The sequence below is a fragment of the Anarrhichthys ocellatus genome, unplaced genomic scaffold (assembly GCF_004355925.1).
Source record: "Anarrhichthys ocellatus isolate YVR2014 unplaced genomic scaffold, GSC_Weel_1.0 scaffold4, whole genome shotgun sequence".
Taxonomy (NCBI): domain Eukaryota; kingdom Metazoa; phylum Chordata; class Actinopteri; order Perciformes; family Anarhichadidae; genus Anarrhichthys; species Anarrhichthys ocellatus.
The window spans coordinates 13,090,316-13,113,983 of NW_022280034.1; the positions used below are offsets into that span (position 1 = coordinate 13,090,316).

The 23,668-nt window shown below is 45.4% G+C and overlaps 3 protein-coding genes across 10 annotated transcripts in view; 2 read left to right on the forward strand and 1 right to left on the reverse strand.

The window, feature by feature from the left end:
- Nucleotides 1–240: 240 nt before the first annotated feature.
- On the forward strand, nucleotides 241–4,480 carry josd1 (Josephin domain containing 1). The gene is made up of 4 exons (XM_031843617.1): nucleotides 241–623; nucleotides 721–849; nucleotides 1,339–1,533; nucleotides 2,036–4,480. Exons 1-4 carry the CDS (start codon nucleotides 241–243, stop codon nucleotides 2,133–2,135), a joined length of 807 nt encoding a protein of 268 aa, XP_031699477.1. The 3' UTR covers nucleotides 2,136–4,480.
- Nucleotides 4,481–5,940: 1,460 nt separating this feature from the next.
- On the forward strand, nucleotides 5,941–12,446 carry cbx7b (chromobox homolog 7b). Its single transcript, XM_031843148.1, has 6 exons — nucleotides 5,941–6,208; nucleotides 7,693–7,736; nucleotides 7,905–7,970; nucleotides 8,299–8,365; nucleotides 8,557–8,941; nucleotides 9,523–12,446. The coding sequence occupies exons 1-6, from the start codon at nucleotides 6,140–6,142 to the stop codon at nucleotides 9,717–9,719; spliced, it is 828 nt and encodes a 275-aa protein (XP_031699008.1). The 5' UTR covers nucleotides 5,941–6,139; the 3' UTR covers nucleotides 9,720–12,446.
- Nucleotides 12,447–12,494: 48 nt separating this feature from the next.
- Nucleotides 12,495–23,668, reverse strand: part of ep300a (EP300 lysine acetyltransferase a) — a 24,490-nt gene continuing 13,316 nt past the window's right edge. For 2 of the 8 annotated variants that reach the window (XM_031843143.1, XM_031843141.1), the window contains exons 19-32: nucleotides 23,421–23,509; nucleotides 22,277–22,387; nucleotides 21,825–21,926; nucleotides 21,503–21,559; nucleotides 21,308–21,385; nucleotides 21,124–21,191; nucleotides 20,642–20,792; nucleotides 20,184–20,330; nucleotides 19,931–20,044; nucleotides 19,618–19,783; nucleotides 19,304–19,471; nucleotides 18,991–19,152; nucleotides 18,494–18,775; nucleotides 12,495–18,365 (exon numbers count right to left, since the gene is read on the reverse strand). In XM_031843143.1, coding sequence (XP_031699003.1) covers nucleotides 15,072–18,365; nucleotides 18,494–18,775; nucleotides 18,991–19,152; nucleotides 19,304–19,471; nucleotides 19,618–19,783; nucleotides 19,931–20,044; nucleotides 20,184–20,330; nucleotides 20,642–20,792; nucleotides 21,124–21,191; nucleotides 21,308–21,385; nucleotides 21,503–21,559; nucleotides 21,825–21,926; nucleotides 22,277–22,387; nucleotides 23,421–23,509 — 4,989 coding nt within the window. In that variant the 3' untranslated portion in view covers nucleotides 12,495–15,071. The remainder of the gene's footprint in view (nucleotides 18,366–18,493; nucleotides 18,776–18,990; nucleotides 19,153–19,303; nucleotides 19,472–19,617; nucleotides 19,784–19,930; nucleotides 20,045–20,183; nucleotides 20,331–20,641; nucleotides 20,793–21,123; nucleotides 21,192–21,307; nucleotides 21,386–21,502; nucleotides 21,560–21,824; nucleotides 21,927–22,276; nucleotides 22,388–23,420; nucleotides 23,510–23,668) is intronic. The other 6 variants (XM_031843147.1, XM_031843145.1, XM_031843146.1 and 3 more) reach the window with 4 other exon arrangements.

A 23,668-nucleotide genomic window follows, 5' to 3' on the forward strand; every position in this document is an offset into this window, starting at 1 on the left:
ACCTTGCAACCCCCCCATCACCACCACCGCCACCACCTCCCCCTCGACCACACACAGAGACACACAAGCTCCTCTCTTCCAAGTGGCTGAGAGGTTGCTATGGCAATGGTTGTCATGATGCTGATGTAGCATCCTGAAGGCAGTAGTTGTGGAGGTAGTGGTGGAGCTGGAGGAGGTGGTGGTGGTGGTGGTGGTGGTGGTGGCGGCGGCGGCGGCGGTGGCGGTGGTGATCATCCAGGGATGGGAAGCACTCCGTATCCAGCCGGCGAGTGGAAGGGTAAGGGCCGAGGCGGCCTGCAAGAGCTGGGCTGCATGCGCTGGAAGGTCAGCAAGCAGAAAGGAGGAGGAGGAGGAGGAGGGGAGGTGGTGGTGGGAGTGGGAGTGGGAGTGGAGGAGAGGAGGTGCCGGGATCCCACGGATTCTCAGCAGCAGCAGCAGCAGCAGGATCTCTCATCCTCCTCTTCCTCCCTCGCCCCTCCTCTGCCTCCTCAACCCTCTCTGACACCTCCAGCCATTTATCACGAGAAGCAGAGGAGGGAGCTGTGCGCCCTGCACGCGCTCAACAACGTCTTCCAGGACGGGACGGCCTTCAGTCGGGACACCCTGCAGGAGATCTACCAGAGGTGGAGAAGCCGTCTCACCAGTCCGCGTCACTGTTCAGCCGGTGCACGTGAAACGTTGTGGATAATCTGGGAAATCTGTCTTGTCGACTTGTTGCAGGCTTTCTCCCGGCACTCTGGTGACACCTCACAAGAAGAGCATGCTGGGAAACGGGAACTATGACGTAAACGTTATCATGGCAGCCCTGCAGACCCGAGGGTTCGAGGCAGTCTGGTGGGATAAAAGAAGGTAAAACTTCCTTTTCTGTTGTTTTTATTCCTCAATTAGGAATTGTAGGTGATGAACAGTAATTTTATATTAATATATATATATATATATATATATATACGAATACGTCAAGCTGCTGAATTCACGGGATCCTTTTCACAACATTCACGTTTGCTTGTTACGCCACACATATACAGTCATTTTGACAAAGAGCAAGAATGTAGGCCTACGTGATGATTAAGGGAGGGAAAATAAATCTATTGCATCATATTATGAAACACCATATTCCAATATAATTTCATTATACTGGGAACATTATTGTGACATATTTTCTCGATAAGCCGGTCTGAAGCCTAGGTGTGTCAGTCCTTTACGTCTTTAGATTTGTGGCCGTCTGTTTAACATTTAGTGGATTGAAAGCTTCTACCTGTCGTGTGGGATAAAGAATTGCAATTGCATGGCCAACGCACTGCATTCACTACTACAATATATTGCCTTTTTTCCCTCCAGGGATGTAGGCAGCATCGAGCTGTCCAACGTGACGGGCTTCATTCTGAACGTGCCATCCAACCTGCGCTGGGGGCCTCTCCGGCTGCCGCTCAAGCGCCAGCACTGGATAGGAGTCAGAGAGGTGGGCGGAGTCTACTACAACTTGGACTCCAAGCTGCGTAGCCCTCAAACCATCGGCAACCCGGACGAGCTCAGGTGAGGGACGCTGTGTGTTGACGTGTTCCTGCTATGACTATGTTCCTGATATCAAACTCTTTCTTTAAAGCTGCACTAATCAATACTCTGGAGTGTTTCAGCATCTTTTAGCTCATTGTTTAGTTTTTTTTAGCCATGACGCTCTAAAGCCCGCTGTGTGCTGCAGTACCTACCTGACAAACAGACAAAGTTAGCGACTAGCTTGTGAACACAGTGGACCATTAAACAGCTGATGAGCCAGATATTTCCCCCAGGAGTCTATGGAGACTAAAACAGAGCTAAAAGTAGAGTAAATACTGGTCTTACATTCATCACAACACGCTTGCCATACCAGCTTTGGAAAGGGATTGTATGTTCATGCTGTTTTTGCTGCCCCTAGTGGCCGTAAAATGAACATGCAGCTTTAAAGCAGGTCTGTCCTTTAGAATCTTGACCCTGTGTATTGTGGTGTTTGCCTTTCCATCATCATAACTGTGGCTGTCCTGTTTTCACCACAACGCAGGAAGTTTCTACGCCAGCAGCTGCGAGGGAAGAACTGTGAACTCCTATTGGTGGTCTCAGAGGAAGTGGAGGCCCACCAAACATGGCGGTCCGACGGCTGAGGGTTTAACCAGCCGATCGCAGCGCCAAACCGGGCCCCAGGGGGCCAGTCACAGAATGAACAGGAGAAGGAAGTAAAGTGATGCACAGCCAATCACATGGATGCACAGTTGCAGATATCCCCCTCCCCCCTACCTTTTTTGGGTTTTGTTTACACAGCCATTGCTGGACTCTTATGTGAGAGGACGCAAAGCAATGACGGAAGCAAACACTTTATAGGGAGAGTCAGAGAATCACAGTCCTTTACTATCAACACAGTTAAGACTTATAATACGTTACTATTCTGTTTCTGCTATTCTGTTTTTATATATATTGACTATTTTTCAATGTCGGTTTTGATTTTTGATTTTTTTTTTTTTTTTACTGTTCAAGTTTCCAAAGTCGTGGGAGCTCAATGCTGTGTTTATCTGCCGCCTCCCTCAGTGGTCCTCCCTGCTACAGTCATGATGGTCACCGACGCGTCTTCGTGTTTCTGTCCCTCCCTTCGCGTCGTGAATGTCTCCGTTAACCCCCCCGTCCCATCCTTCACTTTCACCAAAGCGTGCCCTTTCTTGCCTCTGGTATGACTCCATCTCACTCCTCCTCCTCCTCCTCGGCCCCCTCTTCATATCACAGGTCAAACAAAATCAGTGATTTCTCATGTTGCCAACTTTGTATTCCATCCCCTTACCAAACACGTTGTGGCACAGTGTGAGCCTGTACTGTACCGGGGCTGTGCAGACGCAACAGGTTTATATGCAACGAAGCAATGCAACGCCCGGGCCGAGCACTCCATCTGGTGGATGCTTGCCTCCGTTTCATTTCAAGGAAAAAGTAACGGCATCATTCATCCAGCTTTTTTTGTTATTGTTCAAATAATTACTTGGTGGTAATGAAGAGCGCTTGTCCTCGAGGAAATAATACAAAACCAAAGTCTATCATCTCTGAGTAGAATAATACTGTATCATTATATGATGTACCAATCAGATTAGGGTGATAAGAAAACCTGCTGTCTAAATTATTCATCAAAATCAAACATTACAGAAATTACAGGAATTGGCCGTGACTTGGTATTTAACCAAGTTCAGCTTCAGTTCATTTTTGGACTTTGGAAAAAAAACAGTCGACAAAACCGTCTCAACTCAAAGTGTACTTACTAGATTGTTCCGGAGCTTTCGACCGCATCACACGGTCCTCATCAGCAGACTAAGGACTCTATGATAAGGTCCAAAACTCCAGATCAGTTTATCTTGTCAATTATAATCTGACTAGTTAATGAGTTAATGTTGCATATTGTCATATCAATGTAAAGAAAGATTGTTTAATTTGTCCTCATCACCCACAGTAGACAAAATAAGGATGCACCACAGGGGATGATGATATTTATTCATTTTTATTTCATATTTAATGGCTTCACCCTGGTCCAAAGGGCCACCACCACAGCAGCCCTCTGTAGCACAGGAGCTGAGCGGATACAGGCCTCCTCCTCTGAGAGGGCGTCACAGACGGTCAGCGAGGGGTCCGTAACGTGTGAGCTGTCAGTCTGAGGAGAAGGTTTTGAAGGTCGGTCGATCGAAGGGAAGTTGTCCAGTTTGAGAAGGAGGGGAAACGGAGCGCAGTGTGCCTCGGGTAGAGAATACCGTAGAGAAGAAAACGTGGAAAGAAAAGTAAAGAAAAGTCGCCGAGCTGGCTAGTGAGCGCATCTCCAGCCAAGAGGTGTGTTGTGGTTGATTGTTTTTGAAACGAGCCTGTTGAGAGATTTTGTAGCTTTCAAATCTATCAGCTTAAGAGGAACTGTTGATACTGTAGGTATTGTCTCTTCAAGACGATATTGGCCTTAACTTGTTTACATAAAAGAAAAAAAAGATATTTGTTCCTCTGAAAGGTGAAGAGGGGAGCTGTGCAGTTTGATGCCATTTCAAGAGATTTAATCCAAAGCACCAATTTATCGTATATAGAAGAGAAACGGCTGAAGCTCATTGAGTAGAATTTGTTCACTTTGGCAGCCAAGGGCTTTACGTTATTTACAGGTGTTTGAAATACTATGATTTTATACAGATGTTTTTTTCAATGGTGCATGTCTTATTTAGGAATGACACACTTCGATTCCAGCCCAATCTGTAGACCTTTTTTAATGTCATATTATAACTAAGTGAGCCTGCATCGAAACATCTGTCGCTACTTTGCTGAGATTCTTTGGACCCGATCGCATCATGACGAGTGTCTCACAATCACATTCAATGTGTGCTGGTTCTGCCATGACAATCCATCCTGCCCCTCCTACTTGAGGAAATCCTGATTGTCACTGTGTTTTTTGTTGTTTTTTTTGCATAGAAATAAAATGCTTTTCATGGCACTTTATGTATAAGCTACAGTGTGGGTGTATTAATTGCTTTGAAAGGGTCACCTGAGCATATGAAGCCGAATGTCATCTTTTTTCCAGCCTGTTTTGGTCAGTAGTGGAAAGTAAATTCAGCACTTTTACTCAAGTACCCCGATACAATTGTGAGGTTCTTGCACTTTTACTTCAGTGTTTTTATTTTATAACACATTTCAGAGGAAAATAAAACACGAAAAGCATAAAAAATAAAATGGTTTTCAACATATTTGGCTCGTGAGCCCCAATACAAAATGTAATAAACATGTCTGTTTGGGGCCCCTTGCCACATGTCAGATGTTTATACGTTTATGATCGTTCGTATTTCCACCAAAGATCGATTTGTCTTCTAAACTTTTAAAATGTTTTCATTCTGAAAAGTGAATTCTGAATTGTGAGGCATATTTCATGCCCTTTAAATCATCTCCCCCGACCCCTTGTATTTATCTTGTGACCCGTTGGAGGGGGCCGGCCTCTAGGTTGGGAAACACTGTATAGACTCAAATAGTAAGCTCCACCTCTACTACTACTACAGTGAAATGCTACATTTTAATTTATCATAGTGTTACCAATGTAATAATGTCATACAGTGGGTACGGAAAGTATTCAGACCCCTTTAAATTTTTCACTCTGTTTCATTGCAGCCATTTGCTAAAATCAAAAAAGTTCATTTTATTTCTCATTAATGTACACTCAGCACCCCATCTTGACAGAAAAAAACAGAAATGTAGAAATTTTTGCATTTTTGCTCTGTGAGCATTCTTGACTGGCCCAGCCAGAGCCCTGACCTAAACCCAATTGAGCGTCTCTGGAGAGACCTGAAAATGGCTGTCCACCAACGTTCACCATCCAACCTGACGGAACTGGAGAGGATCTGCAAGGAAGAATGGCAGAGGATCCCCAAATCCAGGTGTGAAAAACTTGTTGCATCATTCCCAAGAAGACTCATGGCTGTACTAGCTCAAAAGGGTGCTTCTACTCAATACTGAACAAAGGGTCTGAATACTTATGACCATGTGATATTTCACTTTTTCTTTTTTAATAAATTTGCAAAAATTTCTACATTTCTGTTTTTTTCTGTCAAGATGGGGTGCTGAGTGTACATTAATGAGAAATAAAATGAACTTTTTTGATTTTAGCAAATGGCTGCAATGAAACAAAGGGAAAAATTCAAAGGGGTCTGAATACTTTCCGTACCCACTGTATGTAACGATAGGACTACATCAGTCACAGGTGCCATTCTGCTTTGATACGGTCTACTTTTTCTTCTACTACTAGACTTTTACTTGTAACAGTTTGCTCACATTGTAGAATTATTATTTTTTTAAGTTTCCATCCATACACTCTATGACCTATTAGGCAGCTGGTTGCGAGCCGCGGACTCGTTGGAAAAAGGGGGGGGAGCGCGCTTTCGGGATTCGGGCGCGCGCGAGCGAAGCGGTGTGCAGATGTGTCGCAGATTTTGTAAAGTCACCGGACGCGCGGAGAGACGCAGCTGAAGGAAGCCGCTCCGGTTAAACGGGCCCTCAAAACTGTCGGGAAAACACACGAGCGGCCGCTGTCACAACCGTGAACGTTTGCTTAGCTCGCGTAGGAGAAACACGTTTTACTTTGAACGGTACGAGCCGAAGGACCGCTGCGCGCACGGAGATGGAGCTGTCTGCGATTGGAGAGCAAGTGTTTGCCGTGGAGTCCATCGTCAAGAAAAGAGTTAAGAAGGTAACCTTTTAAAATGTTGCCAACGTGGATCAGTCCTTTGTCGGCATTTTGTGGGAGACACATTTTAGTTCATTAGGGAGGAAAGGATGCTACGTTGTATGCTAATGAAACCTTGAGAGATTAAAAGAACAGAATTGCGCGACTAATCTGGTTATCTAATTGCAGGCTGCGTAAAAGGGGGATGTTCCTTCAATGTAACGTTGAGAGTGTTGTCATTGCACCACGGCGTTACAATGCCATGTGTTTGGATAAATACGCAGAGATGATGACGGTGTTATTAACCAAACACCCTTCATTCTGGGCCTGTTTGCCTGCTAATTGGGGTCGAGTGTGCGTTACCATCTGGTGTTGACAGATGCAGGCGCGCAGCTAGGATTGATCGTTGCCCAAGAGCGCACGAGGGGCCCCTGGAACTCCTCAGTTTACTAGAAGTTTGCTGCTATGAATAATCTCACGTTAACTGTTTGAATTTGTTGGGACGGTCAAAATACTCTAATTTTGAAGTATGCTCCATGTGATACCCGAGTTTTCCAATGACTATGAGATGCTGAGGGAGGGTGCCCAAGTTGAAAATATTATATATATATATAAAGTATTCAATAAACACGTATATATAATCTTAGTGAGTAGAGTAGAAGGATACTGCTAATTTGAACTTCTATTTCATTTGTCTCTATAAATGGTTTGATATTCAGTATAGAGAGTGTGAAGTGAGAGTTTATAGAGACAGAATATACATAGGCCAGTGTTACAACCACTTGTAGTACACAGTGGACTATATCGGTCCATCCACATCTCAAACATGTCTACTCATGTTGCTGCTAACTGTAAAAGTGTCAGATAGAGTATTGGGTTATACCCTAATATTTCTGTGAAAGGTGCCATATGACCACTAATTAATTACCCTAAAACAGCAGGATATTTACATGCTTTACAGGTCAAACTACATTGCTTATGGAGGATATGGGCACTTCATTTTAAGCCCTTTTTTACTGTAACAAGGGGGAACTGGGTGAGTAAAAGGAAGTCGGGGAAAAGTGGTGACTTCACCTGCTGAGGACACCTTTGAGAGCTCGGAAGTTATTATCGGATGATGTCACCGCGGATGACTAACTCTGAGTTCACTTGGCTTGTACATGGACAACACATGAGACGTTTCACGTTATCTGTTAAGTATGGATGTTGTCTGATGGCATGGGAACTTCCTCCAATCAACAGCAAGACTATGATGGAATATAGACATCAGCTTGATGGGAAGATGGAGGAAAAATGTGACCTTCAGCAAGTAATCATTGTCGTCCTGAATACCCTCATCGGCCTCTGATCTGTGGTGTCTGAGACATCACACGTGGTCTCGTAGGCGTGTTGATTGAAGCAGCTCCAGTAGCTGATTAAAAAGAAACACAGCTACAATATATTCTGTGATGTCATTTGTAAAATGAACTTCTTGGCTGATACCACTCACAAACGTTGTGTCTTCACAGGGGAATGTGGAGTATCTGTTGAAGTGGAAAGGGTGGCCTCCAAAGTAAGTATGTAACCTTAATCCGAAGGATGGGCGGAATATATAACAGTATGGACAGCTGTGTCATAATACATGTCATAATATGTTCAGGTTGGTACCAAAGTGCTAACCAATCGTTATTCAACTATACTGCACTAACGGACCACGCAATTTTTGTGTAACCTGTCGCAGGTACAGCACATGGGAACCCGAGGAGCACATTCTGGACCAGCGCCTGGTGCAGGCCTACGAAGAGAAGTAAGGCTCCACTCCACACGTAACACCTGCCCGACGACAAGACGCTGCTTGAGGCTGTTCGATTGTTTTGACGCAAACATTTGAACTTATAAACCTGCGTTGTTGACGTCAGTGTTTCACCCACTAGCAGTCTTCTTCTCTGCCTGTGCTGGTGCATTGTCGTGGTTTTTGTCATGTTACCTCACCTGTGGGTCAGTGAAACACTGCTCCATGGTGCTACTAGTGGTCAAAAACTCCATAGGGCACTGTTATGGGACTGCAAAAAAAAAAAAGTGTCACTTTGCCGTCCGCTGCTTTTTAACAGTGTGTGCTGGTCTTGTTTTTTTAGAGAGCAGAGAGAGAGAGCTCTGGGCCACCGGAGAAAAGGATCCAAAGCCAAAAGACTCATTCTGCAGGTAAAGTTTGGAGTTCAACACAAACAAGTTGAAGAGTGAAAGTTTTGTCCAATCTACGTTACTTAATACATTACTGTTAACTAGGTTTGCCTTTCCCGTTACTTTGTTGGTCCCTGTCCAGTGGTTATGCTCCTCGATAACCAGTGCAGAGTGTTACTGAAATCATTCGGTTTACACTTCCTCTCTCTCAGGATACTGTCTACACCATGGATCTCCGCAGCGCTCACAAGACTCCGGAGCAGCCTCCGCCCCGCCTGCGTCTCTCCCTGTCGCGCTCTCTGCTCCCCGAGGACGAGGATGAGGATGAGGATGAGCCGGACCCACTACTGGCCCGTCGAGAGAGCGAACCCAGGAGGTCGCCGTACACGTGCCTGGACTCGAACCCTCCGAGTCCCACACAGGAGGACTGGGAAGGCCGGGGAGAGGAGGAGGAGGAAGAAGAGGAGGAGGAGGAGGACAATGTAGAAAGTGGAGAGGATGGAGAGGAGGAGGAGGAGGAGGAGGAGGAGGAGGAGGAGGAGGAGAAAGAGGAGGCTCTAAAGGAGACGATAGAGAAGAGCGGAGGCCCTTTAAATGGTAAGTGTGTCAGTCGGTCAGCCAGTGGACTCTAATCACCGTCACGACCCACTTTACTGCTTGTAGGCACGGCCGCGCACAGGCTTTTCTTCCACCAGGCACGCAACCAAAAACACGGAACTTCCTCCATCCTGAGCTGATTAAAGAGAAACCGTAGACTCACTAAAGATTGTGTATTTGAAGTCTCTGTTGTGCATGTCGATGTAAAGCCGATAGGATCTGCAGTCTGTCCCATAATGTAACATCCATTTGCTTGAAAGTTTGACACCAGATGTAAATCTTTGAATAAATTAATTGTGTTACAAGACAGTAGTAAAATACATTTGAATGATTTCAAAGGTGAGACGTCACTAAATCGTCCCACAATGAGGACGTGGAGTGGAGAATGTGACACTCCTCAGAGACGTCTGTTCCTGCAGCCAAACGTCTGCCCTCTGTCAGTACATAACGTCTTTCAGAGCAGAGAGGATCCAGGCAGGTTGACTCAATAACAGCACACACGAGAGATAGGCTCGATGCGATCACTCTACCTTCTCTATCTGCCCTCCGTCTTCCTCTCTCTGTGTTCCTGTCTCACCCAGGACAGGAGAGGACAGACGGGTGGAGCTCCGCCGTTGGACCGGGCGAGGTCACCGCGTCGGAGAAGCCGGACGACGTCTGGAGGCCCGTCCTCGGCCCGGGGGAGGTGACGGTCACAGACGTCACCCTCAACTCCCTCACGGTGACCTTCCGAGAGTCGAGGGTGCCCAAGGGCTTCTTCAGAGACTGGGGCCAGTAGGTCTGATGTGTGACGTTTGAATGGGTTGGGTGGGGGGAGGGCACAGGGAGAGGGGAGGCACCGGTTGATGTGGACAGGGTTGGTGTCTTTATTCCCTCTCGGCCTATTCTTCCCCTTGTTCCTGCTACTTCCAGCCTGGCCGGTGGTACGTTTACATGCACAGTCACCTGGACGTACGTGGAGCTGTGGCTCATATATGACTGCCCGATGTAGGTTAGGCTGTACACTTTGGCTGAGAATCACTTACAGTTAGCAGTACTCGGGTTAGCTGAAGGCCGCTAAAATCTTCCACTGTGCAACTGTTGAAAATGTGACAAAGTAGCTGAGTTAAGTGATTTGTTAATATTGGTTTAAATGTGCAAATGTGACCGGTATATGATCTTTTCATATGTCATGGGTCTTAACTCTTCCACCTTAAAGGTACCCCGGAGAGTTTGCTTCTTAACAATCAGTTATGTTTCTTGAGGTCTCACAAACATGTGTCTAACGCATTTCCTTCCTCAAAAAAACATTTGTAAAGCCCTTTTTTTATTTTATGTTTATGAATGGTGCCCTGCATTGCACACATCCATGTTTGAAACATGAAAATCAAAACATTGCTCCAGAGCGTTACTAGTGGTCCACAACCTTTAACCTTTAAGAACGGTTAACAGGATAAGCCTCATGCATGAACATGTTCATGTTATTATCTCCTCTCACGCTCTCAGTTTGTGCGATGGGCACAAATTACGTGAAGTGAGGAATTGTGAAGAAGAGGAGGAAGAGGTCTCTGTGCATGTAAACATGGCCGCCGTGTCCGTCTCTCTTCCACACTAAGCTAACCATTCAGTGCGTATTGTACCCATACTAACGAGCAGTGCTGTACCTGTGAACACATAAGACTGTTACTACCGTACGACACGTAGCTTAGTCTTGTATGTGTTTCAAAAAAAAAATCCTTTTTGGGAGATGATTTGATCCGCCTGCATGCCTTTCTCCTCCAGTGCAGATATATCAATGCAGAGACGGCCTGTAGTTTTCTCCGTTTACCTATAGACTCAGCATCTCACAACGTACAATATACAAGTAATGACTCGCACCACAATCAAGAAACTAGATGTGACTTGATAAGATAATGTACTATGGAATTGCACTGTATTTGCTGTACATCATGAGGGTCTGTGTGTCCATCAGGAGCCTGTTTGTAGAGTTTGACCGATGCGGTAAATCACACCCTGTCTGATAAAAGATATCAATACATCAATATCATTGATTTCCTACCTTCCCGATAACTCGTTGGCAACATATCACAGCTAACGATGTGTCAACGTAATCATTCAATGTTCATACTGGCAATTAAGAGATCCTGAGATCTGAAAAGAGATTATGTTACATGTGAATGTATCCATTAAGGGCTGACAAATAGACAATAGTCAAGAACCACTGCTCTAAGCATGGGACGTGAAATTCCCAGAGACACTTGAATGCACCGACAAGGACTGCCAAACAGTCCCCTCATAGCACTGAATTATCATTTGATTATGTAAGGTGGGCTGAAAGAGACGGAGCAAGTGAATGTTCACTGGGCGATGTTACATGTCTCAAGTTATTGTGGCATGAGAATCAAGTAAAAGGATAATAGATTAATAGATTATGATGACAGACATACCAATAGATTTAGATATTATTAGTATAAAAATGAGATATCAGACATTTTAAAATCTACTTTTTCATGACAACTGAGAACTCCATCTGAAATAAACAAACCTGTTGCGGCCTGGAAAGTATGAAATTCACGAAGCATATGCAAATTGTAGTTAATGGTCTAAAACACGGGAAACTGACTAATGTGCGTAAAGACCAGATTACCATTTAAATAAATCATACAAATTACATCTATTGAAAGGGAAACATTTTCATCTTTACAGACTTATCTCATGTAACTGTGGCCTTCGATAAACTCTGAAAAGACCAATATCAAAAGATTTTTAATACATAAAAGCCCAGCTCTGAACCCGGAGCATCGGTCTAACCCTGCTGGCTTCCTGCCCAGTGGACACAGGAGCTGATGTGATGTGTCATGTCCGTTGAATCTCCTGAACTAGTGGCGTCCCATTGGTCCGCAAAGTTGTTTACTCCGCGCTGAGGACGACGGGTCAGCGTCTCGTGATCTCCAAACTGTCTCCGTGTGACAATGAAGCTGCAGGGAACGGAAGTGCCTGATGTTGCATAATTTTGTTGTTTTGTCTGTGGAGCTTTTAGGGCTAATGTCTCCCTCTCTCTCCCTCTCTTCCCTTTACACACACACATTCACAGTTACTCCCCCAGCTTGTTTGGTCTCTGTTATGCCTGAATGCTCTGCACTGATGCTATTAAGACTTGAAATATGAGCAGACTTTACAGGGGAAGAAGATGGAGGGGACAGTACATGTCGTTATTTTTCTACATTGACCTGAATGTATATTTATTCTTTAACGGTACCTGTGTATTTGTCACGCAGATGACTGAGCAGAATAGTTTTTTTTATACGGTTTGTGATACCCATCGAGCCGACAGAACAAGCACCGGGATATCGGATGGCGCCTAATATGGTCGCTTGTGCCGCTTCACCGAGCGAAGGACCTCGCACTTTACTGAGACATTAACCTGCACATCAGCTGCTCCAGTCCAACAAGTGTCACTGTGTGTATAGAATATTTCTATGGGAATAACTCAAATAAATGTTGCTCATGTTTAATATTATTGTAATCACTTGTTCGGTTACTTATTGACATTCCAAAGATCCTTGTTTCTAGTCACTAATGCAGTCGTGTGTGTCAAAAATGAGTTATAATATATTTGGAGATATTAGTGGAAGGGTGAGGTAAACACAGTTGTAATTCAAACTAATTGCATAATAAGAAAATGTAAAACTTAAATTACAAATACCATGAATTTCCATCAAGCGGTGCTCAGATGTGTGTTATATATTCATTTATTCGTCTGCAGAAAATATCGTACGAAAAAGTGAAAAACAAAGCAACAATTGAGTATTTTTCCAATGGTACAAACATACTTTATTGTACAATTAATTTATTGGCAAAAAAACAATCAGACCACCAAAATAACTTAAGAAAAAAAAACAAAAAAAAGAAACTAATGAAAATGGAGCAATAGTTATTTTTGCTTTCTCTCAGCAAGCACCAAAAATTGTTAACAAGAGGAACGAAAAAGTGGTCAAAGATTCCATTTGAATACTAAACAAATATTTAAATAGTCTTATTTCCAGTCTCTTTTTGGGAGAAGAAATGATTAAAAACAAAACTATTTGTTCAGTTGCCATCAGTTTGTACAGTGATTCAGTATGTTTACAACTATATTCATGTACATGAAACACTTCTGAAAAAGGATGGTATAATATACTCCCCGGCCTCCCCCAGGGCAAACTGAACGACTGTCTGCAGTGTCTTTTTGCATCACCATAACATCTTTAATACAAAACAAAAACATGTTTTTATCTAATAATTCCTGTAGCTTCAAGTTTTATTTCCAAAAAATAAAATTAAATAATATATCTATATATAAAAGACAGTTTTTCCTTGTTTTTTTCTTATAAAATAAGTCTCGAGATATATTGCCACCTGGTTCTGATGCGTCCCCTCCCCCATACCCAGCAAGCCCAACCTTTTGAGAAAAATAGTGAGCATGTGAATATTGTGTCCTCTCCATAAAAAGCTAAATGACCAAATTTAAACTCTTTCAGATCACACCTCTAAATCAACCTGGTCTCGTCTCCCAACATCGTGCAGGTTCACGTCTTAACTTTTCAGATTGTTCAGGTGTGTGACTTGTTGCGATAACCCCTCCCTCCCGAAAACCTTGTCAAAAATACACAGAAAAGGCGCATTGGTGCTTGTGACCTACCACACCCTACACTGTACCTTTTAGAAAAGAATCTCAATACTGTACAGTAGCTCAGGAGTACTTTTGTAGTTGTTTTTTTGTCTTTTTTTTTTTTTTTTTTTTAACAGATACAGCAAATATCCAATCAAACAAGAGGGGGAAACAAGCAGCAGAAAATAATTGATCTGCTCGTAAGGTACTTAAAGTATGTACAGTCGTTTGTTTTTTTACATGTTTAACTTTCATTACAAAAACAGTATCTAAGTCCACCATCTCTTACTTTGTACAGTACTAACATTGAGTTAAATCCTGTGGTTGCGGGACAGTCATGAGGATGAGGAACAAAAGTACTGAAAGAGAAACCATTGGGGTGGGATACAGGCTGGATCTTTCTGAAACCTCTGCAGCCCAAAACACAGACAACTTTATCGACCTCTTCTCCACGTCACAGTTCATAAACAAGGCTGTAATATTATGTACACGCGCAACCTCTGAATATCGGCAACAGTGGCACAATATTCCTCTTGACAGCGAGAAGAGTGGACATCAACAGTTCATCGGGGGTGGGGGGGGGAGAGTCAGGATAAGGAAGGTGTGGTGCACATTCATAGGACATGGAGGGTGGAGAGGTGGCCCATGGGTGCAAGGATTTGTTCTGCGGATCTGGCCATTTTTTTTGTTGTTGCAGAAAACATAGAACCAAACCCACAGTCAGTGTCCCACTCCCTCAAAAACACTGAGGTTTAATTCAAACCTAGAAACCTGGTGAAAAACAAACAAACAAGAAGAAAACTAACTAGGAAACCTGTCAAAATCAAACTGCATTTAACGCACCCACCCACCCATCATATAAAATAAATTCTATATATATGAATTGTTGCAGTCGCTGTAAAATGTACATCGATGTGAAAATGGATTCCTGCAACAGAAGATATGTTGATGCTTGTATGACGATCCATTAAGGGAAGAAAAAAAAACAATAAATTCAGAAATAAAATATACTTACTCTCTGCAATATAGATACAATTATGACTGGGTATTTGAGGAGGAAAACAAAACAATAAAAAAGGTACATCGTGTCAACTTTAATTTTTAGCCACATTTAAAATCTTAAAAATATTCATAAAAAGGCAAAATTCTCAGTCCCCAAAAATATTGTGTCATAGACTAAGGAAGAAATATCTTCAACCTGAAACACTGCCCTTCCACCTTTTTGTACACAATTGGCAAAAATATATAGATATATATTAACAGCAATAACTTACCATTGTTTTAATTTATTCATTTATTGACTTCTAAGATTTATGTTGCATCTCCCATAGGAAGGAAGCTTCAGTTCTTATTTATACATCACAAAAATATTTAAATAAAAAATAAAAACTTCTAAAACCCCAAAAGCAGTAGTCCCGCCTCGCTCTCCTTTCATGGCAGTTTGTCATTTGGGGGCAACTGATCAGAGCATCAAGACAGAGAGACAGTATGGAGTCAAGGCTACATATGGTCTAAACTGTTGTGGTTAGGGTTCGTTCCAAGCTCCTGGTTGTTGCTGCTGCTGCTGCTGCTGTTGTTGTTATTCCCACCCAACATGTCCGACTGACCTCCCGGCCCGCCATGCATCCCCGTCATCCCACTCAGCTGAGACATAATGGAGTTCTGGTCCGAGCTGAACTGACCGGGATCTACCGAACTACCCGGCTGCTGCTGAGACAATGCTTGCTGTTGGGGTTGTGGGGGCTGGGGTGGCGCCATACTGGGGTGATGTTGGCCTAGATGGCCCGGGTGGGGCGAGCCGGTTTGCGGGGAGATGCGGTGAGGTGAGGGCTGAGGTTGGGAGGAGGGCTGCATGCGTGGGGACGGGCTGGAGTGCGGAGGCTGCGACTGCGGCCTTGGCGAAGGCTGCGGCGACCTGACCTGACTGCTGAGCGACCCTGCTGGACCTAGTCCTCCTTGTCCTTGGTGGTGGGGGTGGGGGGACTGCGCCATCTGCTGCTGGGGACTCATGGGACTGCTGTGCTGGGCTGGAGAGCCCCCACCAAGATGCTGCTGCTGCTGCTGCAGGAGCCTCTGGTGGATGTTCTGGTGAAGCATGCTTTGGGGCGTCTGTGGCGGTGGGGGCCCGCCACCCCCTCCACCACCTTGCTGTTGCTGCCCCTGCCCTGGTCCGCCTTGTCCAGGCTGGAGCGGAGGCCCTCCTGGTATTCCCGTGCCTCCACCGGGCCCTCCGTCTTGTCCTTGAAGCCCACCCATTGAATTTTGTTGCTGCTGCTGCTGCTGCTGCTGCTGCTGCATCTGCATCTGATGCTGGAGCCTTTGATGGAGCGCTGCAGCTACTTGTGACATGGAGTTGGAGTAGCCTTGCTGCGGGACTAGCTGTCCCGGCCCAGCCTGTGGTCCTCCCTGCTGCTGCTGGGGACCCCCCACGCCTCCACCCCCAGGCTGGGGTTGGGACGAGGGGGGCATCCCTGGCTGTCCCTGGCCAGGCTGCATGAAACCTTGCTGGCCTTGCTGCTGTTGGAGTCCTTGAGGTTGCTGGAACTGCCCGTGGTTTCCCATCTGTTGTTGTTGTTGTTGTTGTTGTTGTTGTTGCTGCTGCTGCTGCTGCTGCTGTCGTTGCTGCTGCTGCTGCTGCAGGTGTCTTCTCATCAACAGCTCTCTGAACTGCGGAGTCATATTGGTAATGCTGCCTTGTTGCCCTGTTTGCATTGCTCCCTGCTGTTGCTGTTGTTGTTGTTGTTGTTGTTGCTGCTGCTGCTGCTGTAATGCAGCCATTTGCTGTTGTTGTAGATTGCCAGGCAACATTGGGCGCTGTTGTTGTTGCTGCTGTTGCTGCTGCTGCTGCTGCTGTTGTTGTAACTGCTGAAGCTGAGCCATGGTGGGCATATTCCCTCCCCCTGCTCCACCTTGAGCAATGTTCATCCCTGGCTGGCTCACGTTGACCTGCTGTTGTCCATCCATGTTAGCAAGTTGGTTAACCCCAGGCCCTCCTACACCAGGCAGCACTCCAGCTCCAGCAGCCCCTTGGAACCTCACACCTCCAGGGCCCCCTTGTGGAGGCCCTCCTCCTCCTCCAGGGTTACCCGGACCACCTTGATACCTGGCTGCTCTCTGCCTGATAAAAGCAGCCATGAGGGTCGGGTTGGAACGAAGGATGTTGAGGACTTGCTGCTGTTGAAGGGGTGAGCTTGGAGAGCGCAGCGTTCTCAGGAGGTCTTGTAGTGCTGCCTGGGGAAGACTTCCTGACGCAGCTGCAGCTGCTAATGAATTCGGTGCCCCTGCTGCCCCTCCTGGTACACCCATTACTTGCATCATCCCACGGTTTCCTGGTTGCGGCTGCTGCTGATTCATTTGCTGCTGCTGCTGCTGCTGAGCAACTCCTGGCTGCTGTTGTGGTGCCATGTGAGCCATCATGCCTGGTCTTTGTTGTGGGTTCATGGCTGGACCGCTAGCACCCCACTGCTGGTTTGCTTGCTGAAGTTGTCCACCACCTCCCTGCTGGACTTGCTGGAGCTGCTGCTGGACTTGAGGTGGCAACTGCGACTGAGGGCCGCCTTGCTGCATCCCCGCTAGCATTCCCTGTTGCTGTGGGTCTAACATAGTCCTGCCAACAACTCCCTGAGCCTGGGGGGACATGCCCTGGGCCCCAATGTGGGGCATGCCCATCTGGGCCTGGGTGTTCTGGTGGTGGGGATGTTGGGGTATCATGCCCCCCTGTCCCAAGCCACGTATCTGGGCTTGAGCCTGGACCTGAGCCATCTGTCTTTGGGTCTCTGCCAGGCGCTGGATCTTTAGGGCCGTCTCTACAGCAGCCAGAGGGGGCCCTTGCTGCTGGCCTTGACCAGGCATGGGCCCCTGGCCCTGGTTGGGTTGTTGCTGCTGCGGTGGGGTGGCTGGACCCAGGCCAGGTTTGCCCAGCGACTGATGGAGAGGGGAAGCCCCAGGCGGTCTGGGGTTGTATGGAGGCAAACTACCAGGGTGCTGCTGCTGGACATTGGGAGGCTGCTGCTGGAGCTGAGGCACCATCTGCTGCTGAGGAGAGTTCATCATCCCCCCTCCACCTGCTCCTCCCACCTGCTGAAACTGATGCAGATGGTGTTGAGGGGGCATGGCACCACCTTGTTGCTGAACCTGCTGTTGCTGGCCTGGTGATCCCATTCCTCCCATCCCACCCATCCCAACTCCTTGCTGCTGAGAAAGGGCAGGCATGTTCAGCTGGGTGGGCGTTTGTGGCGTAGGCGGCTGCGTGCCCACAGACGTAGGGGTACCAGGAGCCGTATTGGGTCCCGGAGAAGGCAGGCCATTTCCCCCAGGAGCTCCTCCCGGAGCAGGCTGGCCCACCCTCTGCATGCTGGCCATCCTCCTCCGTAGCATCTGGGCTTGCTGGAGTCTGTGCTGCAGCTGCTGCTGGCGGAGCTTGTGCTTGATGTTCAGGCAGAACGGAACCGGGCACTTGTTCTCCTGACAGTGCTTAGCGTGGTAGCAACACAAGGCGATGAGCTGCTTGCAGATGGGACAGCCACCGTTCGTTTTCCTCTTGCAGCTTTTGGTGTGCTGAACAACGCGCTTCATCTTCTGGCAGGACGGCAGAGAGCAGTTTGCGTTTCGACACTGGCAGGCGTGGACGAGGGACTGGATGCAGCGCTGGATGCTGAGGCGACGGGAGTCTCCGGGGCTCTGGGTGGTTGCGGCAGTCTGGTTGCTGCTCTCATCATCCAAACCAAGGCCTAACTTCTCCATCTTGTGCACGTGGCCCTTAGTGTTGTAACACGTGATGCAGAGGTCGTAATCCTGTGGGGGATGGCATGAATAATAGTTGATTAGACGATACATAACAGATTCTATATCAACATAATAAGTCCAATAAAGTACATGTTTATTTTTGTCATTACCACCAGAACTACCCTCCCCCTACTCACCTCACAGACGGTACAGTGGAAACGAGTCTCCACGTGGTGCTTGCACTCATTACAAGTGTAGACGAAGCGGTCCTGGCTTTGGTTATGCAACTCCACCAACATGCACATGGAGCTCCACATGGACCGCCTCAGTGAGCTGAACTCCAGGTGCTTGTCCCGGGCCAATGTCAGGAAAGCGTCACGGCCGTCCATGAGGTCACATGCCATCAGGGGATCCGGGTCCGAAATAGGGGGCAATGCATTTGCCATGGGTGCTGCGATCAGCCGGATCACGAAGAACACCTAGAACAGGAAACGAGAGGGGCGAACAGATGAGGGGACATGGGAAATGTGGTCTTTTAAAAACCAATTCCACTTTGTGTGAGAATTCAGTAAAATCTTGCAAATCCAATCAATAATTGAGCTTTTCTCCAGTCCACGCATTCCACTCCTTCAGTAAATTCCTTGAGAATGATAATATGCACGCATTTAAATAAGTATGAGGGAAAAATTCTTACCTCTTTGTGTTTTTCCATAGTGGCATAGAGTTTCTGCGAAAGGTCATTGGAGACATTGGGCATCCCTGGCTTCTTCTTATTGGCTCGGCTCAGACTGCTCTTGTTCTTACTCGTCTTCTTGTTGTTCTTCTTCTTTGCATTTTTACTGTCACCTTTTGTGTCCTGCACAACAAAGAAAAGGAATATCAATATTTACCTGATAACAAGCTCAGGTGATTACATACTGCTGAAACCTTTTTCCCCCAGCCCCTCTCTCACACAGCTAAATATATACAGTATATATCAACTCATTGACAGATCGTAGCATTCTTACATCAATACTCTCATTGGACGTGCTGTTCTCCTCTCTTTTCCTCTCCTCCTCCTCTTGCTCCAGCTCTTTGATGCTCTCCTCCAACACATTGGGCCAAAAGTCTCCCTCAAAGTAAGGTAGGTCCTTGGCACTGGTCAATCGATCATCTGTCGCCTGCTTGAAGACATCCTATTGGAGTAAATTGGAAAATAAAGTTAGTGTTTTACAACGATAGTATCCAAACTAGTCATTCCTATAAGCTCTACCGTTAACAATCTCAAAAAGTACCATTCCTCCAACACATACAGGAATAAAGATGAATACTGCCTCGCTACCTTGAAATCGTGCACTATCCGCTCTGCCACAGCCTTGTCTAGCATCTTCTTGTACCACTCTTGGAGGCGTTTGGGCTTTGGGATCTTCTGATCTGCAGGGTGACAGTGGAAGATGTAGTCGTCCCCTTCGCTTGGTGGGCAGGCCCAGATGTGCCCAGTGGTGTAGCTGAGGAGGACATACGAGAGGCCGTACACAATAAGCTAAATTAATTTACAGACTTAAAAGTAAGCTTTGTGATAGGACATGGCAGATATCAATTTTCATTCACATACTTATGACCAAAATAAATGATCTGTGAGCAGCAGCACTCACCCCAACTTCCTGACATATTCCAAGTAGCCAATGAGGACTTCATGGTAGACTGCCGTTCTTAAACCGCGAGGCCGGAAGAAGTGTACACTGTCCAGGTAGGAGATGTATACTCGCCTGAGTGGGTGAAAGAGGAAATATTCATATATCGCAACAGAGAAATGTAAATTATAACAGATCTTTTCAAAAATCATTCCATACACAAGAAGAAAAACAGACAGCACTTCTAATGTTTCTAACATAGTGACGTCCTTACCTCTGGTTGGGCTGAGGGCAGTCAGATCCGTACTCTTGGACGTGCATACCAAAGAAGCAGACGTCTGCTCCGTCAATGTCCTCGAATGCAAAAAGGGCTTTCGTTCTGTATGGAAAGGACTCCGACATCTCTCCGCTGTCCACAAATCTGGAGACGGAAACATAAAACATCTAAAGTTACCGACTGTAAAATAGAACAACAGAAGACATACCTGCATTGATCAAATATTAGCCAGCTACCCTGTACCGCGATCTCAATTTCAAGTCAAGCAAATATTTGATTTGATTCTGAATACTAAAACATTTCTTCGAAAAATGACATAAAATTCTGTTAAAAAAAAAAACCAATCGTGTTTCATGATAAATGGTGACACAGGCTTGAACTTTTGCTAAATCTGTTCATGTATTTGAAACACAAATGTGGTTATAAGCAGCACACTAGACTGGGATGTCTTGTACCTGGACTTCATGCCTGGTTTGACCTCCACCACTTTGTCAGAGACGTGGACGACGCGAATGAAGACTTCTCCAGCGCCCGTGTGGGTCTGACGTTTCAGGAAGTCATTCACCCGTATCTCCAGGTAACTGCCCAACTTTGTCTGGGGCAACCCTGAATCGGGGAGAGCAGAGCATTTTTTGTTTAGTTTAGCTGCTAAAAACAGCAGGGAGAAGAATAAACTATGAGAAACCTGATTTGGTATTCTGTTGAATCCAGATATGAATATAGGTTTACTTGTTACATTGAGTCTGTAATGGTGACAACATGGGATAAATGTGCGACAGGCAGTTATTATTGATTGATTGATTGATTGATTGATTGATTAGGTCAAATGAGGGATTAACACAAGTTCAGTATCAGTTTCCTGTATGAAAGGGGTATCCACGCATTAAAAAAAACCAGGATAAAATGGAATAGAATCCCAAGATGCATTGCAACTTACTTTTGGCAGAATACTTGTTCTCTTTCCTGGTCTTATTCGTCTTCTTTAAGCAGCCATCACATACAAATCTATGAAGAAAAAAAAAAAAAGGTAATTTTAATTACAACAAATTTCTTTTTTGCGTATGACATCAGGACTTACACACGAACCTTCAGAAAACCTGGAATTATAAATTGATACTCACCCCGATGGCCAGATTGTTTCATGGTGCAAGACACAGATCTGATGCATCCTGCGCCCACAGTCCATACATTCAACAAGCCTGAAAGGAGAGACAGAGATGAAGATACACATTACATACATGAGTCCTTGAAAATAATTAGCTTTCATCTTATTTCCCAAATGCTAATATTTGACAAATAGCAGACAGTTAACTTACAATTCAGGGTCCAGCGAGTCATTCTTCTTCTTCTCAAACTGTTCCTTGTTTATCGATCTGAAATGAATTAAGAGGGAGTATTACAATATGCAGAACAACAGAGAGGCACTGGTGTCGTCACTGTGGACTGTCGCACTGCCAAAATGAAATAACACTATATGGACACTCAGCATTAATATTACACTATTTCTAGAATTGGATTCAAGTTGTGGGTCCGTAGGATTGTTTCCAACTCCTGATTTAAACATTTCCAATAGCTCTAGAGCGATAAGTCTTTAAATTCATTCAAAAAAAGTTAGATGTAATAATTTCCAAAACTCACAACGTGTATTTATCTAACGAAATATTCATCGGCAATCCGTATTTGTTGGTGTCAGTCAGAAAACTGTTTGCTCTCCCGGCTCGCACAAAGGGAGACACACACCTGTATTCAACGGGGCAGTGCAGCAGCGATTAACTACACAGTAAATCACATCTATAAGCACAACAGCAAGAGATCAATGTCATTGGTAGGGTGATTACATCATAGAATATTAATACGATCATTTGACAACCTACAATAGAAGCTTTCCTAAAATACAGCAATAACAAGAGAACTGTTGTGTACAGGCTACGTCATCTGTACCTGCTGGAAAAGTTTAACTGTCTAATAAAATAAAATGAAAACAAGTAGCTAATACTGTCAGGAATGTGGCTAGAAGATGATCACTTTTCAAATAGATACAATGACTTTTAGCTGGAGTTGCCTTGCTTATTGAATAGACTAATACTCACGTCTGCTGCTGGGTGGGGTCGTCGCCCAAGGAAACCGTCTCACCCTGGATCTCGTTGAAACACTTTTCGCAGAAGTGGTACCTGTCAGCAACAAGCCCAAATTTTGGTGAACTACACCATTCCCCGCAGCACAGTCAATCACAGACAGCGGCACGGGAGGGCAGTCACCAATCGGTACAGGACATGGGCAAGCAGGAAGTGGGAGCGCAGGACAGCAGGAAGTCGTCATCGCAACAGCCAGTCATGATTTTGAGGGGGGGGATGGGGGATGGGTTTTGGAAGCGCATGGTTGTTAAAGGAAAAAAAGAGCAAGCCAATGTTGGTATTACAGCCAGGGACAAGACGAGACGAACGTCCAAGACAACATACAGCAGAGAGCCGAGGCAAAGCACAGATTTAGCAGTTCAGACGCGAGAGGATGAGCAACAACCACCACCATCAGAGCTAACGGAACAGGAGCAGAATCAACAGGAGCTAAACGTGATGTGGTAACAGGACATAATACACACACTGACCAAGTAGGCACAGACAACTGTTCAGCTGTTCATTCATACAAGCAGTTCATTTTAAAGTCGGTCCTTTCACATTAGGTTTTCATGGGTGTGTGAAATCCGACAGGAAGAATTAAAAATAAATGATGTGTGGAATCTGAAAGGAGCGGACCACCATGTTGGAAAAAAACAAAGTTAGGATTTTTGTCCATTATTGCCGCTTGTTCCTCAAAGAAAAACACCCAAATAACTTTATGCAAAGGCTCAAATGGCACTAGAGAAAAAAGAAATGTTCTTTTAAAAGAAATTTCCAGCATTGTGCACTGAGGTGTTATTTATAGATCCGTTTAATGACACCAAGAATGACTTAAAGAATACGAGCAGATAGGACCGACTGTTAAAATGCCAGTGCTTTAGGCACCACATGAAGGTATAAAAACGGGGAACATGAAGTGAAGGGAAGCGTTTGGGGGAACAAAATTAATCAGATGAAGACTAATCTGCCTCACGACAATTCAGTTCAATGTGCGCTTTTGTTATTGGTAGTCTCATTTCCCAAGTCATCTCCATTATAATCCCTTCCTCTTTTACTGATCCATCCATCTAGTCGTCCCTCCACCCTTCATCACACGGGCATTTCACTCCCTCCATACCTGTTCTGGTAGCTGAAGTAAGCAGCATCTCTGGGAATAGTGCACAGCTGCTTTCCATAGCAGCACAGTGTCTGAGGAGAGAACTCCAGCTGACGGGCAGAAACAAAAACAAAACAGGTTGAAGAACATTTAATCTAACTTGACAATCAACAATGGTAACTTCAGTCACATCCACCTCGGCTGATCAATGGTAGTTTACATTAACTTGTACTGCGCATATGATACAATTAAAGTGAACTTAACATCTC